The sequence below is a fragment of the Podarcis muralis genome, chromosome 17, assembly GCF_964188315.1.
Source record: "Podarcis muralis chromosome 17, rPodMur119.hap1.1, whole genome shotgun sequence".
In the NCBI taxonomy this organism is placed as follows: Eukaryota; Metazoa; Chordata; class Lepidosauria; order Squamata; family Lacertidae; genus Podarcis; species Podarcis muralis.
In genome coordinates, this window is record NC_135671.1 from 34,409,108 (window position 1) to 34,436,369 (window position 27,262).

At 48.1% G+C, this 27,262-nt stretch overlaps 1 protein-coding gene across 3 annotated transcripts in view; it reads left to right on the top strand.

Annotated features, from left to right (window-relative positions):
- The first annotated feature begins 2,796 nt into the window (after nucleotides 1–2,796).
- The window catches only part of PALM3 (paralemmin 3), a 38,987-nt gene continuing 14,521 nt past the window's right edge, over nucleotides 2,797–27,262 (top strand). The window contains exons 1-4 of one of the 3 annotated variants that reach the window (XM_077921561.1): nucleotides 2,797–3,193; nucleotides 12,108–12,251; nucleotides 19,587–19,638; nucleotides 25,972–26,052. In XM_077921561.1, the coding sequence (XP_077777687.1) occupies nucleotides 19,594–19,638; nucleotides 25,972–26,052 (126 nt within the window). In that variant the 5' untranslated portion in view covers nucleotides 2,797–3,193; nucleotides 12,108–12,251; nucleotides 19,587–19,593. The remainder of the gene's footprint in view (nucleotides 3,194–12,107; nucleotides 12,252–19,586; nucleotides 19,639–25,971; nucleotides 26,053–27,262) is intronic. The other 2 variants (XM_028712109.2, XM_077921562.1) reach the window with 2 other exon arrangements.

Consider the following 27,262-nt stretch of genomic DNA (forward strand, 5'->3'; position numbering starts at 1 on the left):
ACATTTTTGCCAGTTTACTAGGTGTTAGATACCAACGATATATCATTTAAATATAATTTTCTCTTAAACCATAAGGTAAAGATAAAGGGACCCCTGACCATTAGGCCCAGTCATGGCCGACTCTGGGGTTGCGGTGCTCATTTATTGGCCGAGGTAGCCGGCGTACAGTTTCCGGGTCATGTGGCCAGCATGACTAAGCCACTTCTGGTGAACCAGAGCAGCGCACGGAAAGATCGTTTACCTTCCCGCCGGAGCGGTACCTATTTATCTACTTGCACTTTGATGTGCTTTCGAACTGTTAGGTTGGCAGGAACAGGGACCGAGCAATGGGAGCTCACCCCGTCACGGGGATTCGAAACGCCGACCTTCCGATCGGCAAGTCCTAGGCTCTGTGGTTTAACCCACAGCGCCACCCGCGTCTTAAACCATAACATGCTGTAAATTTTATATCCATATTCCACAGTCGTTCCCATGCTTCCATGTCTATACTGTGACCGATATCTAATGTATACATTAGCGGCTTAAAACACAGTGAGGTCATCGCCCTCATTTTTGTGCTTCAAATCATTGTGCATTGCTGTGCACACTGGTGTGTGTGTGTGTGTGTGTGTGTGTGTGTGTGTGTGTGTGTAAGGATGTCTTCATTTGCTGCGTATTACCCAAATTGTTTCCCCACACCTTCAACCCTCCCAACTCCTATTCAAGGAAGCTGTCAACCGCACAAGGGCAGAGGCTGTCTGAAGCGTAAATAGCTCAGCTTAACCACAGCTTGCGCTTTCAAGTTGGATAGAAGCTAGTTTAAGCGAAAGCGCATTGAACAGGAGCAACATTTCTTGCATCATGGAATTACAGCCTTGGAAGGGACCCAAAGTTACATCCAGTGGCGTAGCGTGGGGGGTGCAGGGGGGGCCGGCCGCACCGGGCGCAACATCTGGGGTTAGGGCAAATCCACAGGTTAGGGGGCGCAAATCCACGGGTTAGGGGGCGCAAATCCACGGGTTAGGGGGCGCAAATTACTTGCCTTGCCCCGGGTGCTGACAACCCACGCTACGCCACTGGTTACATCTAGTCCAAGCCCCGTAATGCAGGAAACCCTGAAAGATGGCCGTCCAGTGACAGGCAGAGGCGTTTCTCGAGAAACTACTACGGGATACCCTACCTGCCTGCAGACTGTCTCGACAGAGTGGTGCATGTTCTGGTTATCTCCTGCTTGGACTACTGCAATGCACTCTACATGGCACTACCTTTGAAGGTGACCTGGAAACTGCAATTAATCCAGAATGCGGCAGCAAGACAGGTGACTGGGAGCGGCCGCCAAGACCACATAACACTGGTCCTGAAAGACTTCCATTGGCTCCTAGTACGTTTCTGAGCGCAATTCAAAGTGTTGATGCCCAGAAAGTGGGGGGGGGATGAGTATTCAGGCCCCTGGGCTCTCACTTGTGGGGTGCCTCAGGGTTCCGTCCTCTCCCCCATGCTTTTTAACATCTATATGAAGCCGCTGGGAGAGATCATCAAGGGGTTTGGACTGGGTGTCCATCAATATGCAGATGATACCCAGCTCTACCTCTCTTTCAAATCAGAACCAGTGAAGGCGGTGAAGGTCCTGTGCGAGTGCCTGGAGGCGGCTGGAGGATGGATGGCGGCTAATGGATTGAGGTTGAATCTGTTCTTGGGGGACAGGAGGTGGGCTGGTGTGGAGGACTCCCTGGTCCTGAATGGGGTAACTGTGACCCTGAAGGACCAGGTGTGCAGCCTGGGAGTCATTTTGGACTCACAGCTGTCCATGGAGGCGCAGGTCAATTCTGTGTCCAGGGCAGCTGTCTACCAGCTCCATCTGATACGCAGGCTGAGACCCTACCTGCCCACAGACTGTCTTGCCAGAGTGCTGCATGCTCTAGTTATCTCCTGCTTGGACTACTGCAAGGCATTCTACATGGTGCTACTTTTGAAAGTGACCCAGAAACTGCAATTAATCCAGAATGCAGCAGCTAGACTGGTGACTGGGAGCAGCCACCAAGACCACATAACACCGGTCCTGAAAGACCTACAGTGGCTCCCAGTACATTTCTGAGCGCAATTCAAAGTGTTGCTGCTGACCTTTAAAGCCTTAAACGGCCTCGATCCAGTATATCTGAAGGAGTGTCTCCAGCCTGAGGTCCAGCTCCGAGGGCCTTCTGGCGGTTCCCTCACTGTGAGAAGCTAAGCTACAGGGAACCAGGCACAGGGCCTTCTCGGTGGTGGCGCCCGGCTTGTGGAACGCCCTCCCATCAGATGTCAAGGAAAGAAACAACTATCTGACTTTTAGAAGACATCTGAAGGCAGCCCTGTTTAGGGAAGTTTTTAATGTTTGGAGTTTTATCACTTTTTTAAAAAATTATTATTATTATTATTCTGTTGGGAGCTGCCCAAAGTGGCTGGAAAAGCCCAGCCAGTTGGGGTGGGGTAATAATAATAATAATAATAATAATAATAATAATAATAATAATAATAATAGTTTTTGTTTATTATTATTATTATTATTATTATTGATTGTGGCTAACGGTCATATGTACTTGCCTTCAAACACCTTCAATGCACCAGGAGCACATTTTGGGCTGGAGTAAGCAGTAAGCAGTAATGGATACATAGGCTAATTGTCAGGCTGTGTATGAGAGAGAGAGAGAGAGAGAGAGAGAGAGAGAGAGGGAGAGGGTGAAAAACAGGCAGGTAACTAAACAAGGCAGCCCAGGAATGCTGGTAAATAATTCAGCCAGACAGCTGATAACGTCTCTGACCCAGGAAGGCGGAGGGGAGGAAGGTTTTCAAGGGCGCCAGGACCCGGAATCACTTTTGCCGGCTGTGGAGAAACTCTCTTCCCTTTGCCCAAGTCCGCCTGCCTCTCAGCTTTCCCTGAACTCAAACCGGCCTGACCAGCTTTCTTCTCCATCTCTGCCTCTGGACACACACGCACACCAGGGATCGAAGCCAAACTGGGCCCTGCCGAGTTGGAGATGTGGAGAGATGCCTCCTCTTTGACTTTGCCATTCGGGCTATGCAGAGGCATCTCTTTGTGCTTCTGATCTGAGTGGGGCAGAGGGGGGCTGGGAGCGCACCCTCCCCACCCAGGGCACACGCTTCACCCCCCAGGCACAGGCGGAGGTCTCACCTGGAGGAGAGGCAGCTCACATTTGGGGCACTGGCTGCTGCAAAGGTAAGTGAAAAGAGCAGAAGGGTAAAAGCAGAGTAGCTGCAGTCGGGAGGTAGGATTGTGGACTTGGAAGGGATGCCAGGGGGTCATCTATTCCAACCCCCCCGCAATGAAGGAAAGGGCCTACAGTGCCAGTGTTGGCCTGCAGGCTTTGAGAGGGTGGCATAGTGCTGGGCAAGGAGGAATGCTTTGACTGAAAGCAAAGCAAAACTCATAAAAGCACAATACCGAGATTATTATTTTTTTCCTCTTGGATTGGAACAGGGCCAAGGTAGCTCCCTTTTGCCATTTAAGAAATCTGGAAATTGGCCAAAGTGGTTTCTCAGACTGGCACCAATTTGGCTGCTTTTTAAATAGTTCTGCAGAAGAGGGGATTTTGGCAGGTGGTGCTTGCTTATTAGGTAAGGAGCAGAAAAGCTGCATCTGCGGAGACTTCCAAACTCTCACTTTCCATCACCAGGGTTTCCCAAACATCGATCTCCAGCTGGTTTTGGACTACAATTCCTATCATCCCTGACCACTGGTCCTGCTATCTAGGGAAGAAGGGAGTTGTAGTGTAAAAACAGAGAAGTCTGGGAAACCCTAATCTAGAGGAACACGGTGTCCCCCTCCCCATACAGAATATTGTTTTGCGGAGGCAAAGGAAATAACAAACTCAGGTATGCAATGTGGGGCAAAGGGACGGCCCTATAAGTTGCATCAAGTTGTTTGCATGTGCAGGTAACTGTGGCCCAGAGCACTTGTGCCCATTTAAACCTCAGGGGCACCAAACCTTTCACCTGTACTTCTATGGGTAAAGGTAAAGGGACCCCTGACCATTAGGTCCAGTCATGGCCGACTCTGGGGTTGCGGCGCTCATCTCGCTTTATTGGCCAAGGGAGCTGGCGTACAGCTTCCGGGTCATGTGGCCAGCAGGACTAAGCTGCTTCTGGCGAACCAGAGCAGCGCACGGAAACGCCGTTTACCTTCCCGCTGGAGTGGTACCTATTTATCTACTTGCACTTTGACGTGCTTTCGAACTGCTAGTTTGGCAGGAGCAGGACCGAGCAACAGGAGCTCACCCCGTCACGGGGATTTGAACCGCTGACCTTCTGATCAGCAAGTCCTAGGCTCTGTGGTTTAACCCACAGCGTCACCCGCATCCCATCACTTCTATGGGTACTTTACATAATGACAGTAGGTTCCCACGAGAAGCTGCTGTGCTGAAGGGGAAATCTGAAGGAAAGCACAACAGCCTATAGGACACTGTCCCAATGTGACTGATTAAAAAAGGTCTTTGTACCTAGATTTGCAGGAATTTGCAGGGAGCATACATAGGATGACTTACAGGGAATGAATTTCCCATCTTATTCCTTTAACCATCATGTTTCAGGCACAACTGTGCATGTTAAATAAAATGTAGCAAAAAAACACAGGGTGACCTTCCTAACCTCAGAATTTGATTGTGGAGGAAGAGCGGAATCTGAAATGCCGATATTCGCACCATGATGTGTGTGTGCTTAATCCAGATTAACACAGAATATAAAAGTCTGTGACCTTGTGATATATTGCGTTTTTATCATGCATGTTTGGGAGCAGCTATAGCCTCAGGCTGGCCTTGGATTTACTTGGCTGCGCTTGGGAGAGGCAATTAGTGAGATTTTTGTTTCCAGCCTAATACAAGTGTTCCTTAGCCGTGTTAATTTCTTCCTAGCGCTTTATCTGCGCTCTCTGAATTTTTCCAGATAGTAACGCTTCCTTTACATCATGTGATGCGAGAGCAGCAGTGGGTGAGAGAGCTGGCGGGCAGGGAGAGAAATCTCAGTTCTTGTTGCTGCTAGTCCAGATGAGCTGGTAGGTTCAGCCCAGGAGGCAAGATGACTGTTGCAGCACAACAACAGTTGCGTGTCGAGACCCCGCAGCCACCCCCTCCTTGGGAAACAACTCACACCAGGACACAGATATTAAGTTTATGTTATTGGGCAAATTTGTCCACAACTTTATTGAATTACAGAATATTAGTGGTATTGGCTTAGGCATTGTTTGGACCTGACTATATCTGGCTCCTCGCCTGCCAACCTAGCAGTTCGAAAGCACCCCCGGGTGCAAGTAGATAAATAGGGACCGCTTACCAGCGGGAAGGTAAGCAGCGTTCCATGTGCTGCGCTGGCTCACCAGATGCAGCTTGTCACGCTGGCCACGTGACCCGGAAGTGTCTGCGGACAGCGCTGGCTCCTGGCCTATAGAGTGAGAGATGAGCGCACAACCCTAGAGTCTGTCAAGACTGGCCCGTACGGGCAGGGGTATCTTTACCTTTATATCTGGCTCCTAGGAACGCGGGTGGCGCTGTGGGTTAAACCACAGAGCCTAGGACTTGCCAATCAGAAGGTTGGTGGTTCGAATCCCCGTGACGGGGTGAGCTCGATCCCTGCTCCTGCCAATCTAGCAGTTCGAAAGCACGTCAAAGTGAAAGTAGATAAATAGGTACTGCTCCAGCGGGAAGGTAAATGGCATTTCCATGCGCTGCTCTGGTTCGCCAGAAGCAGCTTAGTCATGCTGGCCATATGACCCAGAAGCTGTACGCCAGCTCCCTCAGCCTATAGAGCGAGATGAGCACTGCAACCCCAGAGTTGGTCACAACTGGTCCTAATGGTCAGGAGTCCCTCTGAGTCCCTTTACCTTATATCTGACTCCTGCCCGCTGTGCAGGAAGTCCGGTAAGGGTAAACCACCGGTACGGGGAGCCCTGTTGATGCAGACCAACTCAAGCTCCCCTTGGTGTTCCCATCGGGGTCGTGTCAAGGCCCTAGCCCCCAACCTAGCCTTCAGACAAGATCAACACCCCCGGATTCCTTTAACGGAATACCCTTAAGCATGGAGGGGCAGGTGATGGCCACACCTCCCCTCCCCCACACAAGGTCAAACAATGCCTAGCCGCCACAAGAGCCGAAAGGCTCGCCGCCTAATATCCTCACATCTCTAACCAATGCCTCAAGCCATCTGCAATATCGGCCAACCATATATCATTCCCCCAATCGGAAAGGTGCACGCCATCATCGCGAAATAAGGCCATCAACTTCCAAGGTATAACTCCGTGTGTGTGAGAGAGAGAGAGAGGGAGGGGGGAGAGGGAGGGAGGGAGGGAGAGAGAGAGAGGCAAGGCCTGCCATTGCAATGCTGCTCAGCATTACCTGCACTGATTGCATCATGGGTAGGCAAACTAAGGCCCGGGGGCCGGATCCAGGAGCCCAATCACCATCTAAATCTGGCCCACGGACAGTCTGGGAATCAGCGTGTTTTTACATGAGTAGAATGTGTGCTTTTATTTAAAATGCATCTCTGGGTTATTGGTGGGGAATAGGAATTCGTTCATTCCACACACACCCCCCAAATATAGTCCGGCCCCCCACAAGGTCTGAGGGACAGTGGACCGGCCCCCTGCTGAAGAAGTTTGCTGACCCCTGGATTGCATGAACAGGGTTGGTGTCACTCTGTAAAAGATTTCCCCAGCCCTGATTAATGCAACAAGTGCTCTCTGCAACAAGCCTCAGTAGGTGGACGGCTGAGGCTTTAAGGATCAGCAATACCCGATATCCCCTTTACACATTACACAAATGGCATGGCTGCTTGCCACCAGCACATCGTGCATCATTATAAAGCTTCCATTCTGTCCTATCATGCTCTTAAGGGCAGTTTGTGCGATTAAATATCACACCCCATGAGATTTGTTGCCATGCCTGACCACTTAGGAGGATGGAAACTTTGTGTCACTAGAGCAATGGAGGGAATAACCACAGGAAGATAAATAACCACAGTGTTGCTAAAACCAGGACTGAATTAAACGCTGGAAGCATGGCTGGCCCAGGCATTTTGGTTCCCCCAGTACTTCATCTGTGACGGAACCTGGTAAAAGATGCTAGGAGTGCCTTTTCCAGAGCCTTCACAACCTTGTGTGCAATGAAAGAGTTGTGACTCAGCATCCTTTTTAGTTCAAGTTACCGTATTTTTCGCTCCATAGAACGCACCCGACCATAGGATGCACCTTGTTTTAGAGGGGGAGAACAGGGGGAAAAAATTCTCCTCCTCTCTGCTCAGCGCCCCTTCAGTGAAGCGGCAGGAGAAACGGAGCCCCTTCCATTTCTCCTCCCGCTTCGCTGAAGGGGCGCTGCTCAGCTCTCCCCCTCTGCTGAAGCCAGGAGAGTCTTGCTCTCCCGGCTTCAGTGAAAGGAACCTGAAGCCTGTGGAGCGCAGCGGGAACTCGCGCTGCGCTCTGTAGTCTTCAGGCGGCTATCCCTGAAGCCTGGAGAGCAAAAGCAACGCGAAGCCTCCGGAGCGCGGAGGGAGCGCTCCCTCTGCGCTTCGGAGGCTTCGCGTTGCTATCGCTGAAGAAAAGGAGCCTGCATTCGCTCCATAGGATGCACACACATTTCCCCTTCATTTTTGGAGAGGAAAAAGTGCGTCCTATAGAGCGAAAAATACGGTAGGCTCAGGACCAATTTTTCCTCACAGTCAGTGCTCTGAGGGCTGGAAGTGTTTTTTTAGCAACACAAACGGTTCTTACAGATTATCAGACTCCATAATAAGCTGGGTGCCACATAGCAATGAAGGATTAATGCTTTCAGATCATGTATGATCAGGCATGGTGGTTTACATGTGCAATCCAAAAATGCTTGGAAAACATATAGGCTATTTTTATTATTATTACCCATGAAATGACGAGCATGCCTTGACATGCCTTGATTACAAGTTTGTAGGGCCACCAGGGGCTGGATAAATTTATCTGGGGGAGGTCCTAGTTCCAGCCCAGTTGTCCATTTCTGCTCCATGGTTTTGCAAGAAATCTAGAGGTGCGCCTCTCAAATGGTAGGTTGCGGGTCAATTTAGGACCTTTAAAAACGGTGTCTGTCCAGCTTAGAGGATGGTTTGGGTTGCTTCTGCACTTGGCGAGCCCCTAGTGGGGGGTGGGGGGTATGGGGGGTGAGGTAACCAGGATGGGCTTATCCCTGGTTGGTGGGGCATGCCAAAATCCCAAAATCCTGAAAAATGCAACTTGTGCTGCTGATAGAAGTAGGGTGACTCATGCAACACATTGGCGATTAATATACACAGAATAATCAATTATACATTCTTAATCAACCTTCTGAGAAAAATACAAAACATTAAACAAAGCCACAGAGACTTGCAAACTACCCAACCTAAGATGGAATTATAATGTCTGGTTTCAATAGATTTTTCAAATGCTTAACTCAGTCTTTTAGATAAGTTCATGAAGATACCAACAAAAGGTAAAGGGTAAAGGGACCCCTGACCATTAGGTCCAGTCGTGACCGACTCTGGGGTTGTGGCACTCATCTTGCTTTATTGGCCGAGGGAACAGCTTCCAGGTCATGTGGCCAGCATGACTAAGCCGCTTCCGGTGAACTAGAGCAGCGCACGGAAATGCCGTTTACCTTCCCGCCGGAGTGGTACCTATTTATCTACTTGCACTTTGACGTGCTTTTGAACTGCTAGGTTGGCAGGAGCAGGGACCGAGCAACGGGAGCTCACCCCGTCGTGGGGATTCGAACCGCGACCTTCTGATCAGCAAGTCCTAGGCTCTGTGGTTTAACCCACAGCGCCACCCGCATCCCAAGTGGGGTTGTAGATAGATGTTAATGAAGTTGTAGACTGTAGATAGAAAGGTCCCAACATCCAGCTACCAAGTGGAAAAATAATTACGCTAGGCCAGGGGGCCTCTTGGCGTGCAGCATTGCACCTCACTTGCATCATTCACCCTCTGCTGCTTCTCAGGTATGTCCCAGGCATCCTTCAGTCTGGCCCACCTCCCTCAGTTATGGGCACCCCCCCCCCCCTTCTCCGGCATCTATACATATGAGTGGTAAGTCTCTGGACTTCTGACGTCAGACTTCCTGGATCCCAGCCAGGAACAGGATCCGACCATTAGTCCCTTTTGTCCTAGCAAACAACTGTTAGCTCAGTTCCTTATTGGAAGGCTCTCAGCAAAGTGCTGACATGCAGGACTCTGCAAAAAGGAATTAATAAGCAACCCTATATTATTAAATCATCTATTCCCATCTAATTAATCATTTATCTGTCCATCAAAAAGAAAGCTGGCTATATAACAGTCTTTCCCAAACTTCTGGTAGCTGGGGCACTTTTTTTTCTCTGAATCAAAGCTGGGGGCTGCTTCACTTTTGCACCCAAAAAGACTTATTAACAGAGTGTGAATTACCGTAGCTGCCTTCAGAAGAGCCCACCGCTGTGCTTCTGCGTGAGTCAGTGTTCGGAGTGAGGCTTCTTTTTGGAGCTAGGCAAGCCCAAAGCAGTCATCGGTCTATTCTGTCTCAGCAAGAATGGGCTTTTTAAAAACCTGGGGTTTTTTTTGTTGTTGTTGCTCTGATCATGGCATTTTTGCATTTCTGCACTGTACATCATGATGCTGCTACTTTAGCACCTAGAGTGTCTTTCAACGGGCTGCCATGCAAATTTAATTCAATACTAAAGATAAAGGGACCCCTGACCATTAGCTCCAGTCGTGACCGACTCTGGGGTTGCAGCGCTCATCTTGCTTTACTTGCTGAGGGAGCCGGTGTACAGCTTCCGGGTCATGTGGCTGGCATGACAAAGCCGCTTCTGGTGAACCAGAGCAGCGCACAGAAACACCATTTACCTTTCGCGGTACCTATTTATCTACTTGCACTTTGAGGTGCTTTCGAACTGCTAGGTTGGCAGGAGCTATGACAGAGCAATGGGAGCTCACCCCGTCGTGGGGATTCGAACCGCCGACCTTCTGAGCCGTCCATTTCTCAGAAGAAATTAAGGACGTCCCATTCCATAATGATAAATTTACTGTTTATACCCCACACATCTTACTGGCTTGCCCCAGCAATTCTGGGCAGCTTCCAACATATATAAAAACATAATAATACATTTAACATTTTAAAAAAATCTTCCCTGTACAGGATTGCCCTCGGACGGCTCGGGGGTCGGATAACTCCATGCCCTCCAACCTTTCTCCAATGAAAATAGGGACATTCCGGGATCAAATCAGAAACTGGGATGGCTTCTCTAAATCAGGGACGTCCCTGGAAAATAGGGACATTTGGAAGGTCCGGAGGTCAGGGATTGCCCATGAGGAAGCTCATTACAGCATGGCTCAGCACAGGTCATTTGGTTTAACCTAATAGGTATTGTTATGAATGTGGGTGGTCAGTCTGGATGAAATTATTATTATATTATTCTTATTATCAGTGCTTTCCCTCCCCCCCAAAATGAGGGGTCCTCTCATTTTGACTCGAGAAAATCATGTTATAGTTCAAATTGGGAAAAATAAATACAGTCATACCTCGGGTTGAATGTGCTTCAGGTTGAGCGCTTTCAGGTTGCGCTCCGTGGCAACCCAGAAGTAATGGAGCGTGTTACTTCCGAGTTTTGCAGCTCACACATGCGCAGACGCTAAAAAATGATGTCATGCGCATGCACAGAAGCAGCAAAACCCAACACGCGCATGCGCAGACACGCTGTCGCGTCTTACGTTCTGTTCAGGATGCGAACGGGGCTCCGGAATGGATCCCGTTCGCATCCCGAGGTACCACTGTACAGTAAATGGACAAAAGGCCGCCATCGAGGGTAGCAACAGAACTGACGATTCACCGTGGTAAAGAAGAAACTAAATATTATAAAATTTTACGTTTCTTCTCCCATTAGATTCACAAAATGTTTAGGGGGTGTGCGTACCCCTGCATCCCCCCAGAAAAAAGTACTGATTATTATTATTATTATTATTATTATTATTATTATTATTATTATTACAATGCATGTAACGCCCTTCATCCAAATATCACAGGAAGTTTATGGTATAAAAACACAGAAACACATAACATAAAAACAAATGAAACAATCATCCCCCTCACTTTAAAAGGCCACGGATTCTGTAATTAGCCCAAGGCCTGGGAGAAGAGGAATGTTCTTACTGGGCGTCTAAAGATCTGCAGTGAAGGTGCCTGGTGAGCCTTCGTGGGGAGTGCATTCCACAAATGGGGAGCCACTGCAGAAAAGGCCTGTTCTGATGTATATTTTGCTCTAGGAGGCTTAGTTTGGTCAGAATCGAGTATACACTTCCCAAGTTAATGTTAAATACATTACATCTGTTAAATGAGCCACCATAGCTGATGGAGGGCTGCGGAAATTTGTATCCCAGGCTTTTTAGACTCGTCTACCCCTGTGCTATATGAAACCAAAGGGATGCATTGGTTGCCAGAGGTGATGCATATTGTATGTGGGTGGCGCTGTGGTCTAAACCATTCAGCCTCTTGGGCTTGCTGATTGGAAGGTTGCTGGTTCGAATCCCCATGACGGGGTGAGCTCCTGTTGCTCTGTGCCAGCTCCTGCCAACCTAGCAGTTCAAAAGCACGCCAGTGCAAGTAGATAAATAGGTACTGCTGTGGCGGGAAGGTAAATTGCGTTTCCGTGCACTCTGACATCCATCACAGTGTTTCGTTGCGCCAGAAGCAGTTTAGTCCTGCTGGCCACATGACCCGGAAAGCTGTCTGTGGACAAACACCCTGAAAGCGAGATGAGCGCTGCAACCCCATAGTCGCCTTTGACTGGACTTAACCGTCCAGGGGTCCTTTACCTTTATCTTTTTATATTGGCATTACAGTCAGCTCTCCTCCCCCCCCATTGTTACATACTTAAGTGTGATTGACAATTACAATGTGCTGTGTGCGGTGTGTCCTTAAAAGACTGCTTTGAAGCTGTAGCTAGCGCACGTCGCGGCTGCCCACTTCCTTTTGCTTGCGAGTATGAAATGAACATGCCGCCACCGGCTGCTTCTTCGCTTCTGGGCCTAGTTCAAAGCACCGGCGGTTAGCCTTAAAGACCTTTACAGCCTGCGTATGTCGTACCAGAGGCTGCCTTATCACTTATAAACTCTTTAGGGGAGGTGAAATCCTGCCCAAGGATTCTGTCTTGTGCCAACACATGGAGCAGGGCTGCGGAGGCAGCGCAAGACCGTGACTCACTTCCTAAGGTGTCCCGACAGAGTTGGACTTGCAGCTTCTTTCCAAGGCTATCCTGTGCAGGTGCGTGTTGTATCTTTAGGGTATTATCATCCATGATCCATGTTAATATGCTTGCAAGTTTGATCCCTGTATGGGCCAGCTGAGTGTTCATTCATCGCAGAGGGTCAGAACAGATGATCCTCAGGATCAGTGCTTTATTTTTTAAAAAAATGTTTAGGGGTACTCTCATTTTGACTCTAGAAAATCACCATTTTATAGTTCAAATCGGGGGAAATAAATACAGTAAATGGACAAAAGGCCGCCATCAGGGGTAGCAATGCAACTGACAATTCACCTTGCTAGGGAAGAAACTAAAAAAAATATTTTTTTTTAGATTTTTCTCCCGTTAGATTCACAAAATGTTTAGGGGTATGTGTACCCCTGCGCACACACACACCCCCAGGAAAAAAAGCAGTGCTCTGGATCCCTTCCAATTCTGTGATTCGATGTAGCAATGGCATAGTTTCATTTGTGTCTAGGTATGATTTTATCCAGTGCTTTTTTTTTCTAAAAAAAATATGTTTAGGGGTACTCTCCTTTTGACTCAAGAAAATCACCATTTCGTAGCTCAAATCGGGGGAAATCAATACAGTAAATGGACAAAAGTACAAAGATTCACAAAATGTTTAGGGGCATGCGTAACCCTGTGTGTGCCCCCCCCCCGAAAAAAGCACTGAAATGCTAAGCTGCTTTGAAGTTGAATGTGGGCAAATGACCGGTTGTCACTGACCCCTGTCTCCTTGTGTCTCTACATGTGGGAAGGTGTGTCACAATAATTCATTGCATTAGGATTTCCACACCTCCAGCTCCCTGCAGGTAGCAGGCAGTGAAGTGTAAGGAGAGGGGGCGGGTTGCCAAGGAGGGGGAGGACACAGAAATGGCTTCACAGCTAGCACCATTTTAATAGATTTCTAGCCCGCCTGTGAAGGTGTATGTTCTCCCAAGCCAGATTACAACAGATCAATACGAGTCGACGTTAAAAGCCTAAAATTTAAAATGGGATTTTCTAAAATAACCTAACATTAAAATAGCAGTGCATAAAACAGTCATTAAATATCACAACCATTAAATCATCCAAATGTAAAACAGAAAGAATAAGTATTTAAGGCTTTTCTAAGGCCGACAGAAGGACGCGGGTGGCGCTGTGGGTTAAACCACAGAGCCTAGGACTTGCCGATCAGAAGGTTGGAGGTTTGAATCCCCGTGACGGGGTGAGCTCCCGTTGCTCGGTCCCTGCTCCTGCCAACCTAGCAGTTCGAAAGCATGTCAAAGTGCAAGTAGATAAATAGGTACCACTCCGGCGGGAAGGTAAATGGTGTTTCCGTGTGCTGCTCTGGTTTGCCAGAAGCGGCTTAGTCATGCTGGCCACATGACCCGGAAAAACTGTCTGCGGACAAATGCCGGCTCCCTCAGCCAGTAAAGCGAGATGAGTGCCGCAACCCCAGAGTCGGACACGACTGGACCTAATGGTCAGGGGTCCCTTTACCTTTTTAAGGCCGACAGAGCATGGGGGGGGGGAGGGGGAAGAGGGAGATGTCATACAAATTTCCCTCAGGAGGGTATTTCAGAGATAAGGGGCCCAGTTCAGAAGAGGCCCTGTGATGCAATGATGTTGTGCCAGCCATTGGTATATTTTAAAAAAATGTTATCAGGGAGGCATGGGTGCAGGGAGAGGCACAGTTTGGCAGTGCATATGTGCTCCCTGTTATGCATAACCGTGTGTGAATTTTGCAAACTGGGCAATCTGAATTCATAGAGCTGTATTGTGCAATGGTAATGATGAGATTCTTAAGAGAGGCAGTATGGTGAACCAGTCAGAACAGGAGTAGCCAACGTGGTGCCCTCCAGACAAGGCTAGAATCCAGCTTCCACCAGCACTATGTACCTGTTGGTTGGGGTGATAGGAATTGTAGTCCAACAATAATCTGGAGAGCACCAGGTTTAAAATTCCACTCAGCCAAAGAGCAAACTCATTACTGTGGTACCTTGGTTTACGAACAGTCCTGTTTACGAACTTTTCAGTTTACGAACTCCGCGAAACCGGAAGTAGTGTCCCAGTTTGCGAACTTTACCTCGGTCTACAAATGGAAGCTGAACGGTGGAAGGGCACCGGCGGTGGGAGGCCTCACTAGGGAAAGCGCACCTCAGTTTAAGAATGGTTTCAGTTTAAGAACAGACTTCAGGAATGGATTAAGTTCGTAAACCGAGGTACCACTGTATCTGTCACCATTAGCCTACCTCAGAGGAGTGTTTTGAAGATAAAATGGATGGCTGGAGAACATGGATGCTGCCTTGAACTTCTTAGGGGTAAGGGGGGGTAGACAGACAGGCTGACAGACAAAATATAAGATAAAAAACAAATAAAATAAAACCGACATACAGCAACAGTGTTTTGTGTTGTGTAGACTCCTATGATGTAAGTCATGGGCCCCGCCTGCTAGCCTTCTCCCTAAAATATCACTGGTTTGCTCATTTCTATATACAGTGGTACCTCGGGTTACATACGCTTCAGGTTACATATGTTCAGGTTACAGACTCCGCTAACCCAGAAACAGTACCTTGGGTTAAGAACTTTGCTTCAGGTTGAGAACAGAAATCGGGCTCCGGCGGCATGGCAGCAGCAGGAGGCCCCATTAGCTAAAGCGGTGCTTCAGGTTAAGAACAGTTTCAGGTTAAGTACGGACCTCCAGAACGAATTAAGTACTTAACCCGAGGTACTACTGTATAGGGTGCCCACATTCTGCATGGACTGGTTTGCATGGCATCATGTGCAAATGGCTTTAGGTCCATAAATGACCATATAGCATATATTCAACACAAAAAACAGCAACAATATGTTGTTGACAAAGGACAGCTGGACATATAAAGGGCCCCATTACCTTCACTAGCTTAGGGCCTCATCCAACCTAAATCCGGCCCTGACGGCATCCTAACTTGAACTGGGAGTACACTCCTTGACCATGCAAGGTAATGCAGAGCCTGCGTCTATGGTTAAGCCGAGCCGGCTTGAGGGTTTGCTGACTTGGAAGGCCCTGGAGCCCCCAAACACAGCTCCGTCAAGCTGAGGCCCCATAACTTTTCTTCTAGTTTGGAGGCCTGACGAGAGGCATCAGGCAGAAAATGGCAGCTCTCTTCATTGGCTACCTTGCCACCCTCCTACATAGTGACCTTTGGAGCTGCTGCTGGGAAACGCAAGCCCCACCCTCTTCTCCCGAAGTGGCACTTTGTGACGTTTGTGCGGTTTGCAATATTAACCAGGTAGCCTCAGGAGGCCCCTGAGAGCCAGGCCGCAGCTTCTGAGCAGAGCTGGCCTCTCCCAGATGATGTCCAGTGAGAGGTTAATGGGGTGAGTTAACCTGGGTGAATGTACTTGTGCAGCCAGGCTAAGCTCTGTGCAAGTCCATAGGATTAGGCAATCCATTCGCTTAATAAATGGGCATTAGCTCAGGGTCACTGAGAGAGAAAGATGCTGATGCGACAAGTCCTTGGTGATGGAGCTGCAGCACTTTTTACTGGGAGCACACCCATGGGATCATGGGGACAAATACTTCCCTCCCCATGCAGAATCAGATGCTCATTGAATACCCACAAACAGCATGAAACTCACTGTGAGATAATAATAATAATAATAATAATAATAATAATAATAATAATAATAATAATAATAATTTTATTTATACCCCGCCCATCTGGCCAGGCCTCCCCAGCCACTCTGGGCGGCTTCCAACAAAACACTAAAATACAATAACCTATTAAACATTAAAAGCTTCCCTAAACAGGGCTGTCTTCAGATGTCTTCTAAAAGTTTGGTAGTTATTTTTCTCTTTGACATCTGGTGGGAGGGCGGGTGCCACTACCGAGAAGGCCCTCTGCCTGGTTCCCTGTAACTTGGCTTCTCGCAGTGAGGGAACCTCCAGAAGGCCCTCGGCGCTGGACCTCAGTGTCTGGGCAGAACGATGGAGGTGGAGACACTCCTTCAGGTATACTGGGCCGAGGCCATTTAGGGCTTTAAAGGTCAACACCAGCACTTTGAATTGTGCTCGGAAACACACTGGGAGCCAATGTAGGTCTTTCAAGACCGGTATTATATGGTCTCGGCGGCCGCTCCCAGTCACCAGTCTAGCTGCCGCATTCTGGATTAGTTGTAGTTTCCGGGTCACCTTCAAAGGTAGCCCCAAATAGAGCGCATTGCAGTAGTCCAAGTGGGAGATAACTAGAGCATGCACCACTCTGGCAACACAGTCCACAGGCAGGTAGGGTCTCAGCCTGCATCCCACATGGAGCTTGTGAGAGCAGTGTATAACCAACTGGGCATCGTGGAACATTATTTGTATTTATGTGTGCAGCTCCCCTAGTGCGTATGAAACCCTCTCTGTGTGTGGCTTGGGGGCACACACTCATTCTCTCATTTTCCCTGCCTGTTAACAGGCCATTTGTACCAATGGACATAAATTGTGGCACAACAGCATAATTTGCCCCTATGTATCCTCACTTCCTGGATTCACATTTACCTTTCTGAACATTGCCTCTGTGTGTGAGCCCGTGCGCATCAACAATCTCTCCCTCTCATTACAATCTCACACAGGGAGATCTTCCAAGAGGGCTGTGTGTCCCTTTGGAATAAGATCTTCCTGCTTCTTCCCGCTGTTACTACCGGTTATGTATTCAGTGGTCTGTGTTTGCCTGAGCTTGAGTCTGGAGTAAGGATTCTGAGCTCCTGTGCTCTGATTCGATACATGATGTCCAGTCACAGAACATTTCAGGATTTGGGCCTCTGCCATTGGCCCCTGAACTCTGAGTTGTGATTCGCAGCTTGGAAGTTTAGAGACAGCCAATCATGTTAGGAGTGGGAGTGGCCCAGGCTTTCAGGAATGTATATAAGCAGTTGCTTTGCCCCTGTTTCCCAGTTATGTAGTTCAATAAAGGTTCTTGCTGTTATCACTTCACTACCTATAAACTTACACTTCACTACCCAAATCTAAGGTGGGCTGCCTTACTGTGCCTCAGGATAAGACTTGCACTGCGCATGTATGTCTAAACCATACGTTTTCCCACCCAAATGTCTCCCAAGAGAGAAGGATGTCAACAACAAGAAGAAATAGGCAATCCATTAAGGAGCTCTGTGGGTAAAGATATTATGCATAAAAACAAGCCTCTTTCAGTGTGTCGCAAATGATACAAGGTTAGATGCACATATTTTGTTCTTGGTTATTTGTACAGTCTTGAATACATGTACTCTTCACTTCTGAGCAGTGACAAGTTCCAGGGATAGTGCTACATGGTGTCCTTGTAGTGTTTGCTTTATTTATAAGCAAGCAGAGCAGAGCAATTTGGAAGGAAACAGCTCTCTCCCCACAGCTGGCAGCAGCTGACACATCCCAAACTCTAAACAGGTATCCCATTCCAAAGGCTGAAAAGGGATCCTCAGCTATCAGGAGAACAGCTCCTATAATTAGCTCTGTTTGAAGATGCATCCAATAATTATCCTGGATAATTAGCCAGCTTTCTGCTGAACAACAGATTAGTCACCCAGCATCCATAACAGTATTATTAGGGGATACACCATAGTTCCCTGTCTATGTATCTAGGGATTTGGTCATCAGTAAGCACGCCAGTTTGGGGGACTCAGAGAATCATTCCCCCTTTTCCAGAACTTTCAGTCCTCCATTGTATCCCAAGTCTATGTATCATTACAAGAGTTATTTAAGACTTGCCAAAGAGTTCAAGTGTTTACAGTGGTCTGTCAAGTATAATTGTTATGTACTGAAGTTCTCACCCTGGGCCAGCAGGGGGATACTGTAGATAGTTATGCAAATGAAGGATCGAAAGTGACGTTCAGTGATTGGATAGTTTGTATGCAAATGAAGGATCGAAAGTGATGTTCAGTGATTGGATAGTTTTAGAAAATGGCAACAGTTACATTGTTAAAAAAACGAAAACGTTGACAGCTATGGCTATATCTGTATTGTCTCTGTTATACCTAATTGCAAATTCAAATGCATCCCTATTGTGTTTTATGACTTCTTTGATATTGTATGTGGGCTGGAACTGGTCTGTGACCGAAATAATAAAATTCATTCATTCATTCATCTCGGGGGGGGGGGGCAGACCATCTTAATGGATCTTCCACCCTAGAGGAGGAGATACAGCCACATCCAGGTGTCTCAGCAGGGATGGATCTGCCCATAGCAACAAACTCCCCGCAATCCCTGCTGCTAACAAGTCCTTCTTTCCTGCTCTGTTGGCTTGCCTGCATCACCACTAAGCATAGTGTGGAATTCTGCATACAACAGCTTTCCATAAGCCACTGCAATGACCTGAAAAAGACACGGTTGTTGTGGCAGGCAGAAGGCTGATTTGCATGACAGTCAGTCAGTCAGTCAGTCAGTCAGTCAGTCAGTCAGTCAGTCAATCAATCAATCAATTATTGCCCTTCCTTCTTCCCTGACAGGGACTCAATGCAGTTTACTGATAAAATAAGAATAATTAGCACATGATTGGCCATTCCTGCAATTTAATACTTTCTGTGGACTTGCCAGTTAAGTGCTGATGTGACTTGGCCCCGAGTACCTTTCAGAAGGGGACACAGGTGGCGCGGTGGGTTAAACCACAGAGCCTAGGACTTGCCGATCAGAAGGTTGGCGGTTCGAATCCCCGCGACGGGGTGAGCTCCCGTTGCTCGGTCCCTGCTCCTGCCCACCTAGCAGTTCGAAAGCACGCCAAAAAGTGCAAGTAGATAAATAGGTACCGCTCCAGCGGGAAGGTAAATGGTGTTTCCGTGCGCTGCTCTGGTTTGCCAGAATCTGCTTAGTCATGCTGGCCACATGACCCAGAAGCTGCACGCTGGCTCCCTCGGCCAATAAAGCGAGATGAGCGCCGCAACCCCAGAGTCGGCCATGACTGGACCTAATGGTCAGGGGTCCCTTTACCTTTCAGAAGATGCCACTTTAAAAAGAAAATAAAAGTAGTTTGAAACGTAAAACATCAGTGATATTTTTCAGCTGTCTTAGCTGAACTGTTCCAGGTTATTTGACTTTGTGAATGGCACTGTGGGCAGGTAAAAGGAAGAGACACAACCATGTGCCGAATGATGGAGCAAGCCGGAGAAGAGGTTTTGTGCCTGCAAACCTGCTTATCTTTGCCGTGCCTGGGCTTGCTGCTGAATGCCATGAATGCAGTGGCCAGATGTCAGGTGGGAGAAGGGGAGAGGGGTCTGCTTGCGTCCAGGGATCAGAGCAGGCAGGAATGCGAGACGGGAGCTGGGGGAGGGGAGGGGGAAGAAGAGGTGAGCGCTGGCATCCAACTGGCATCCAATGTCCTTTGGACACATCCCAAGAGGCTCTGTTTGTCTTTCAGAGGGAAAATGGCAGAGAGCTCCCTGTTTGCGCAGCGGCTGCAGGCCATTACTGTAAGTATTCTTCCTCCCTCCCCCCCCACTACCCCTGCCCCACTTGTGCAGAAATGGGGCTCAGGGTCCTCAGATGAGGTCCAGCCTCTGTTGCCCACAGGAACTGCCCCCCACCCCCGTTCCAAAGCTGTGGGAGAGGGGGAGAGGTGGGTGGGAAGGCAGAGTGCCCAGATCTGTATGCCAGAACTAAGCGATTCTCATAATAATAGTGTAATGTAACTATTGGGTGGGGGCGATAGGGGCAACTGCACCAGGCACAACCTGGGCAGAAGGCACAGCTATCAACGTTTCCCTTTTTTAAGGGAAATTCCCTTATTCTGAATAGGATTCCTCGCAAGAAAAGGGAACGTTGACAGCTATGGCAGAAGGGGTGCAGTGCCTGCTATGTATTCACGACCCTCAAAGCCACATTGCAATATGTAATGCTCTACAGCGGTACCTCGGGTTACATACGCTTCAGGTTACATACTCCACTAACCCAAAAATAGTGCTTCAGGTTAAGAACTTTGCTTCAGGATGAGAACAGAAATCGGGCTCCGGCGGCGCAGCGGCAGCAGGAGGCCCCATTAGCTAAAGTGGTGCTTCAGGTTAAGAACAGTTTCAGGTTAAGTACGGACCTCCCTCCGGAACGAATTAAGTACTTAACCCAAGGTACCACTGTATTTATCAGTTTGGCATCATTAGGCATTTTTAAAAGGCTGACATGAATTGGCAGGGAGGCTTATTGCGGCAGCTAGGCCAGGCCCAGCGGTGCTTTGTGAGCTGCTCATTTGCCCTATAGCCTAACAATGGCTGTAGGTTGAAAGCACATGACTTCCCCCAAAGGATTCTGGGAACTGCTGTATAAGCCCTCAAAGAGCTACCATTCACAGCACCCTTAACAAACTACAGTACCCAGGATCCTTTGGGGGAAGTCATGTGCTTTCAACATATGGTGTGGACACAAGACACAGTCAAATGCATTCAGCTGTGGGGACGCTGCTGGTGGGAAGGAGGATGTTGGTGGCACGTGGCTGGCCAGCTATTGCTGAGGGGATGGGAGATTGTGGGATATATTTCTAAAAAATTGTTTCTGGCTTTACAGCTTCTCATGAGTGGCGGTTAAGGTGCAAGCAGCAGGAGCTGTCTATCTTGAGCAGCCTATTTAAAGCGCACACCACTAAGAATCCTGGGAACCGTAGTTTATCCCTCACAGAGCTATGATTCCCAGCATCCTTAACAAACTACAATTCCCAGGATTCTTTGGGGGTGCTTGGAATGTATGATGTGTGTGCACTATACCTTTAAAGCACATTTGAAGCACATTCCCTCCCCCCTCAAAGAATTATGAGTGCTGTGGTTGCTCAGGACTGCTGGGAATTGTAGTTTGAGAGGGGCAAACTATCGTGCTCGGGATTCCTTGAGGGAAAGAAGGCGCTTAGAATGTGCTTTGTGAAATATACTCGGAGTCGAGAGTGGATTTCATCCTCTTTATTCAGCTCATAGTGGTGAGGAGGAATGGAAGTTCCCCAAGAATGTCGGCTTTATATACATTCTTTACACCATGGCCCCCACGTGATTGGCTAATTCCAGGATTCTCCTGTAGGCCAATCAGGTCACGGATTCACTTCCACCTGGAGCTGGATTGGGTGGCTCCTGTGGACCAATCAGACTGCTGCATTCTGGAGCCTATTGTTCTAGGACCAATCAGGCTGCTGCATTCTGAATCCTATTGTTCTAGGACCAATCAGACTGCTGTATTCTGAATCCCCAGGATTTTTGTTAGCGGGGCAGGTTTTTTGTTAGGGAGGGCAGAACCTCAGTTTGCTATGTATTATTATTTATTTTTTTTGATTTGGGGGCAGCTGCCCCTCTCTGTCCCCCCTGGTTACTCCCATGCGTGGGGAGAGGAAATTGAATGAGTGTAACTCTGCTTGCACAATTCTGGATACAATCCCAAATTCCCCTGCAGGAAAGGAAGCAGCCAGAGGACCCCCCTCCATTTAAAATACGATACAATATCTTTATTGTCATTGTCCCATACAGAATAATGAAACTGAAAAAAACTACATAAGACATTAAAAAACCGCTAAAAACCCTGAAACCCCATTTTAAAATACAATATACTCCTATAGAGACTCCTTATACTGTGTTTAAAACCAGAATTGCATTTGGGTAGAAACTGTTTCTTAGGTGGCTAGTCCTGGTCTTTATAACCCTGTACCTTCTTCCAGAAGGCAGAAGCTGAAAGAGATCATTTCCGGGGTGCGCACTATCCTGCACTATCTCTGCAGCTTTCTTATGGCACCTGGCAGCATAGATTTGATCTAAGGTGGGAAGAGTGCTACTGAAAAGATGACTTGCAGGGATGAACTTTTGGGGAGTCTTTCTTCCAGTCTCACACGCGCATTCAACTGGGAGAGGCTCTAGTGAAAAAGAGCCCCTCTCAAAATACAGTTTTGTATGGCAACCCGTTTTCTCTAGAAGAAAATAGCACAGCCAGAAATGTGATGATTTGTCTGTGGAGTAATGCATCCACACATAGGGCAGAGAACTTTGGTTTGAAGTTCTTTGAGAAGAAAGCCATGCATTTTGAAGAAGACTTCTGTTTTAAGTTCAATTTAAAGATAAGGAACCATAAGAAGGGAGATTAGGAGCCTTGAAGTTGTCCATAATAACAGTGAGGAGCAGCCTGAGCGAGCCCTCAGGTCACCAGGCCACAGTCAGAGAAATATGAGAGATATATTGTATTTCTATTTAAATGGCAGCAGTTGCTTCTGAATTTGCATTGCACATGCAAATTTCATGCAAATTTGTTTCTTGATGACACACAAGTGGAAAACCTGGTGTGTGCATATCTCTTCTGCCCAGTGATGTGGCTTTTGGAAGTGGCCAGGTCCAGTATACCTGAAGGAGCGTCTCTATCCCCATTGTTCTGCCTGGACACTGAGGTCCAGCGCCGAGGGCCTTCTGGTGGTTCCCTCCCTGTGAGAAGCCAAGTTACAGGGAACCAGGCAGAGGGCCTTCTCGGTAGTGGCACCCGCCCTGTGGAACACCCTCCCACCAGATGTCAAAGAGAACAACAACTACCAGACTTTTAGAAGACATCTGAAGGCAGCCCTGTTTAGGGAAGCTTTTAATGTTTAATAGGTTATTGTATTTTAGTGTTCTGTTGGAAGCCGCCCAGAGTGGCTGGGGAATAAATTATTATTATTAATAATAAATTATTATTATTATTATTATTATTATTATTATTATTATTATTATTATTATTATTTCAGCCCTTGAATATATTCCCAGCGTTTTTGGATTTGGGCTAAATCTGGGCTGCTTCCCCTCCTCCGTGGGAAACACTGTGCAGGCCTGGTGTAACTTGAGCTGCCATTCCTTTGCTCATCCTGCCTTTGAAACAAATGAATTATTCACCAGGCAATAGCTCCAACCTGAACCAAACAGGAGGAGAGGGATCTGGAGGGCTGCCCAGGCTGGAAGAAACAGGGGCCGGTCTGGGGTTGATGCCTGCGATGCAGCCCGGCTGTCCTTGTGTTCAGCCCCACGCACACATCCAGATGGGAGATGTTGTCATGAATGGTGCATGCCAGGAAGTGTAGTAAACATTTATTGTTGCGAGAAGTGTTTCGGCAGCTGAGAGATGTTTCTGTGCAGGGAGAGAATCGGGGCAAAGGGAGATGGAGCTACAAACAGCAGTGAGGAGCCTTCAGTACGTGAATACTGGCAGACGCACCCATGACCTTATGCACGCCACAGGGTGTTTTGAGCGCATGCAACACATGCTGGCTTGGTAAACACATTGTCACCTCCGTGTAGGCACACACCCAAACACTGCATCAACATTTGTACCTTTGTACTTGGTGATAGGGTCTAAACCACTGAGCCTAATGGGCTTGCCGATCAGAAGATCGGCGGTTCGAATCCCCACGATGGAGTGAGGTCCCGTTGCTCTGTCCCAGCTCCTGCCGACCTAGCAGTTCGAAAGCACATCAAAGTGCAAGCAGATAAATAGTTACCGCTCTGGCGGGAAGGTAAACAGCATTTTCGTGCGCTGCTCTGGTTCGCCAGAAGCAGCTTAGTCAAGCTGGCCACATGACCCAAAAAACTTTCTGCAGACAAACGCCAGCTCCCTTGGCCTGTAAAGTGAGATGAGCGCCTCAATCCCAGAGTCGTCTGCGACTGGACTTAACTGTCAGGGGTCCTTTACTTTTACCTTTACCTTTTACTTGGTAACAATTCATTTGATGTTATGTCCTCTCTTTTAATTTCATATGCTCAGTCACCAAGGAAGATTAGAGCCCTGATTTCATTCGTAATTCCTGTTAGTCTCCTAAGGGTTGTTTATGCGTATGGAAGTCTGTTGGCACATACAGATGTGGCATAAACATGTTGATTTTAAATGTCAACACAATAGACTGTAAACTCCAGATTCCGCTGGGCACACCCAGGTTGTATAGACCTGGTTGTGTTTGTCTCCAGTGTTCTAATTGAATTATTTGAGATCATTGCAGTCTGGTGCCAAAAAGTAACTATTTTTAAATATATATTTAGATCTACACAGTGTGGATCTTTCATTAACACAGTTAAATCAGTCTGATAATACCAGCATTATTTGAACCCACGTAGTGCAACCTTCCCCAGCCTAGTGCCTTCCTGATGTTTCTGACTAGTACTTACATCAGCTGAAAGGTACAAAACATCAGGAAGACTCATGTAAACAAACCGCCCATATGTAACTCCAGTGCAAATAGCATTTTGATTTATTTATTTTTGTATATTAATTCAAAAGCATTAATGATGAACACTTCTAATGATTTCCCTAAACTCTGAAAAACCACGCTGTTAAAAGAAAATGACCGAGAGGTAAAACCAGTCTCTCCAAGAGGATTAGCCTCCTTTGATTGATTGTGGCACACACACTTTCATGGATCGCAGCCCAAAGACGTGGTCTGTGTACCAGTCGTCCTCACAAGGATATGCCGCCGCCTTTTAGGTGCCACGAGGCTACAGAGAGCCCAGCCAAAAGGGGAGGGTGGCAGTAAAGTCTCCCTCTCGCTGCATGGAAACCCGCCCCCCCAGGGTCTCTCTCTCTCTCTCTCTCCAGGCCCAGACAGAGGGGGGGGGGGCATATGGGCCACTTGGCCCGGGCCTCTGATTCCAAAGGGGGCCTCGGTCAGCATTTTAAAAAGCACTGTTGTATACAGTGGTACCTCGGGTTACCTACGCTTCAGGTTACAGACTCCGCTAACCCAGAAATAGTCCAAGAGTCCCCTTTGTGGTGACTCCAACTTCAGGCAGGTGTCAGGCAGGTGAACCAAAGGCTGACCCGTCATGAGGCTTATTGCCTTACGCTGTTAGCCCAGAAATGGAAGCAAGGAGAAATTCCAACGAAAGAAGAATGGCAGATGAAATTAATGGACTACAGTGGTACCTCGGGTTACATACGCTTCAGGTTACAGACTCCGCTAACCCAGAAATAGTACCTCGGGTTAAGAACTTTGCTTCAGGATGAGAACAGAAATCGTGCTCCGGCGGCACGGCGGCAGCAGCAGGAAGCCCCATTAGCTAAAGTGGTGCTTCAGGGTAAGAACAGTTTCAGGTTAAGAAGGGACCTCTGGAACGAATTAAGTACTTAACCCGAGGTACCACTGTATCTATATTTTCCATTTTGTCTTCATATGCAGATACGGTTCAAGCCTTGAAACAAAATTATTTGTCAGCATAACTTTTGTGAAAATTATTTACATGCTTACTTATTTATAAGACTTCAGTTATCCCCAGGATTAAAAAAAGGGGGGCACATTATCTACCTGGCCTCTGCCTGGCTCTGCAAGACCCTGAACATCCCGGTAGGGTTAAGGGGGCAGGCCCTTTGCAGACAGGGCAGTCTCTCCCCCCACCTCAACCCGCACCCCCCCCAGCTCTTCCAGCCTTTAAAAGGGGGAGGCGCTGGCACAGTTGCAAGGTGGCCTCTGGTTTGGCATAGATGGGTTTTTCCTTAACCGGTGGCGAGAGGGAGACAGAGAGATAGAGAGCAGCGCAGGGCGAGACACAAAGGGGTGGCGGCGGGGGTGGGTCTCTTCCCTGCTGCTCCTCTTGCACCCAGGTGATGCTGCTGCTCAAGGCTGAGGAGGGGCGGCTCTGCTGGGCTTAAGTCCTCGGCGCGGTCGGGCAGGCAGGCACGCCGCTTCGCCTGTCTGCCGCCCACGTGGGCTCGCTCGCGCCCTGCCTCCCACCGGCGGCGGCGGCGGCGGGCCCTTTGTCCGCCCCTCTCTCTCTGCAGGGCGGCTCCTGCCTCGCCTCGCCTCCCACCCCTTCGGTCCCCTTTTTGCTTTGCTGCAGGAGCGGCGCAGGCTGCAGGAGCGTATCCTGGCCACCCGCCGGGAGCTGGAGGAGGAGAGACTGCGAGCCCAGCGCCTCAAGGTAACGCCCAGGAGAGGGATGCAGGAATGGATGGACCAGAGGGATGGAGGTTGGGATGCTGGAGTGGGGGGGATGAAGGAGGTGAAACGATGGCGGGGTGGGGGGTGCGGTACCACTGTGGGAGGGACCAGGGGAGGAGGGGGCATGTCAGACCCCAAGATTAAGGTGGTTGGGGGCCCTGTTGTAGTTCCCAAAATAGACCCCCCCCAAAAAAAATAGAGCCTGAAATAAGATACTACCAAAAAAAAGAAAAAGTATTGGAGTGTATAAACTAACTCATGTATAATGGCACATGCTTTTGTGGACTTTCCCCCCCCTTGGTCCACCTTGATAAACAAATAGAAAATACTCTGTGCATGTTCATTTAACTCCCCATTGCTTTTGCTCACTTCCTTGGCCCAGTTACTAACTCTCAACCTAACCTACCTCACATGGCTGTTGTGAAGATATAGGAGGAGGTATAAAATGGCTGCAAAATGGAACTTAGTGCTTGTATCACAGGCATCAAATGTTGCTTCCTTTAACCCCACTAATGCATCTTTGTTCTATAAAGGATCATATTTTTTCTGCACACCTCCCAGAAAAATAATAATTAGGACAGCTCCAAGGTTTCAACCAATCGTAATCTGGCCTGAGAATTGCATGTTTTAGTCCCAGCAAAAAACAGCAACAACCTTGCTTCACTTTCCAATGTTCTGCACTAGAAATAAACATGTCTAATCAAATTTATAGCCCACATTTAGCAACGAGCTTCACTGGGCATTCTGACACAGTCACTGGGATATGAGCCATGGGTTTGCTTGCAAGTTTTTCCTGTTTTGGCCTGTGTTTTCACAACCTTGTGTGAAAAAGGTGTGCAAGTGGCCAAGAGGACCACCTATGTGCAGATTTTCATGCCCCTAGAAGCTGAAAGCTGTAGGAGTCAAGTTCTGACTGTGTGGCCCTTTGTGTGCAAATGCTTGCATGATGTGTGGTGGTTGTGGAGAGAGAGAGAGAAACGGTGAGGATTGTGGCTGGAGTACATTTGAACATCCGCACTAGTGGGTGTGTTCAACATCTGCTGTCAACGCCATGTAGCTTCATTATTTATTTATTTTAAAGTATTTCTGAACCGACCTCCATCCTTTACCGGTACCAGGATAGTATATAAAGAGCATGACCGACAATCCTAGCAAATGCAACAATACAGTTTTTTAAATAAAAAAATCAC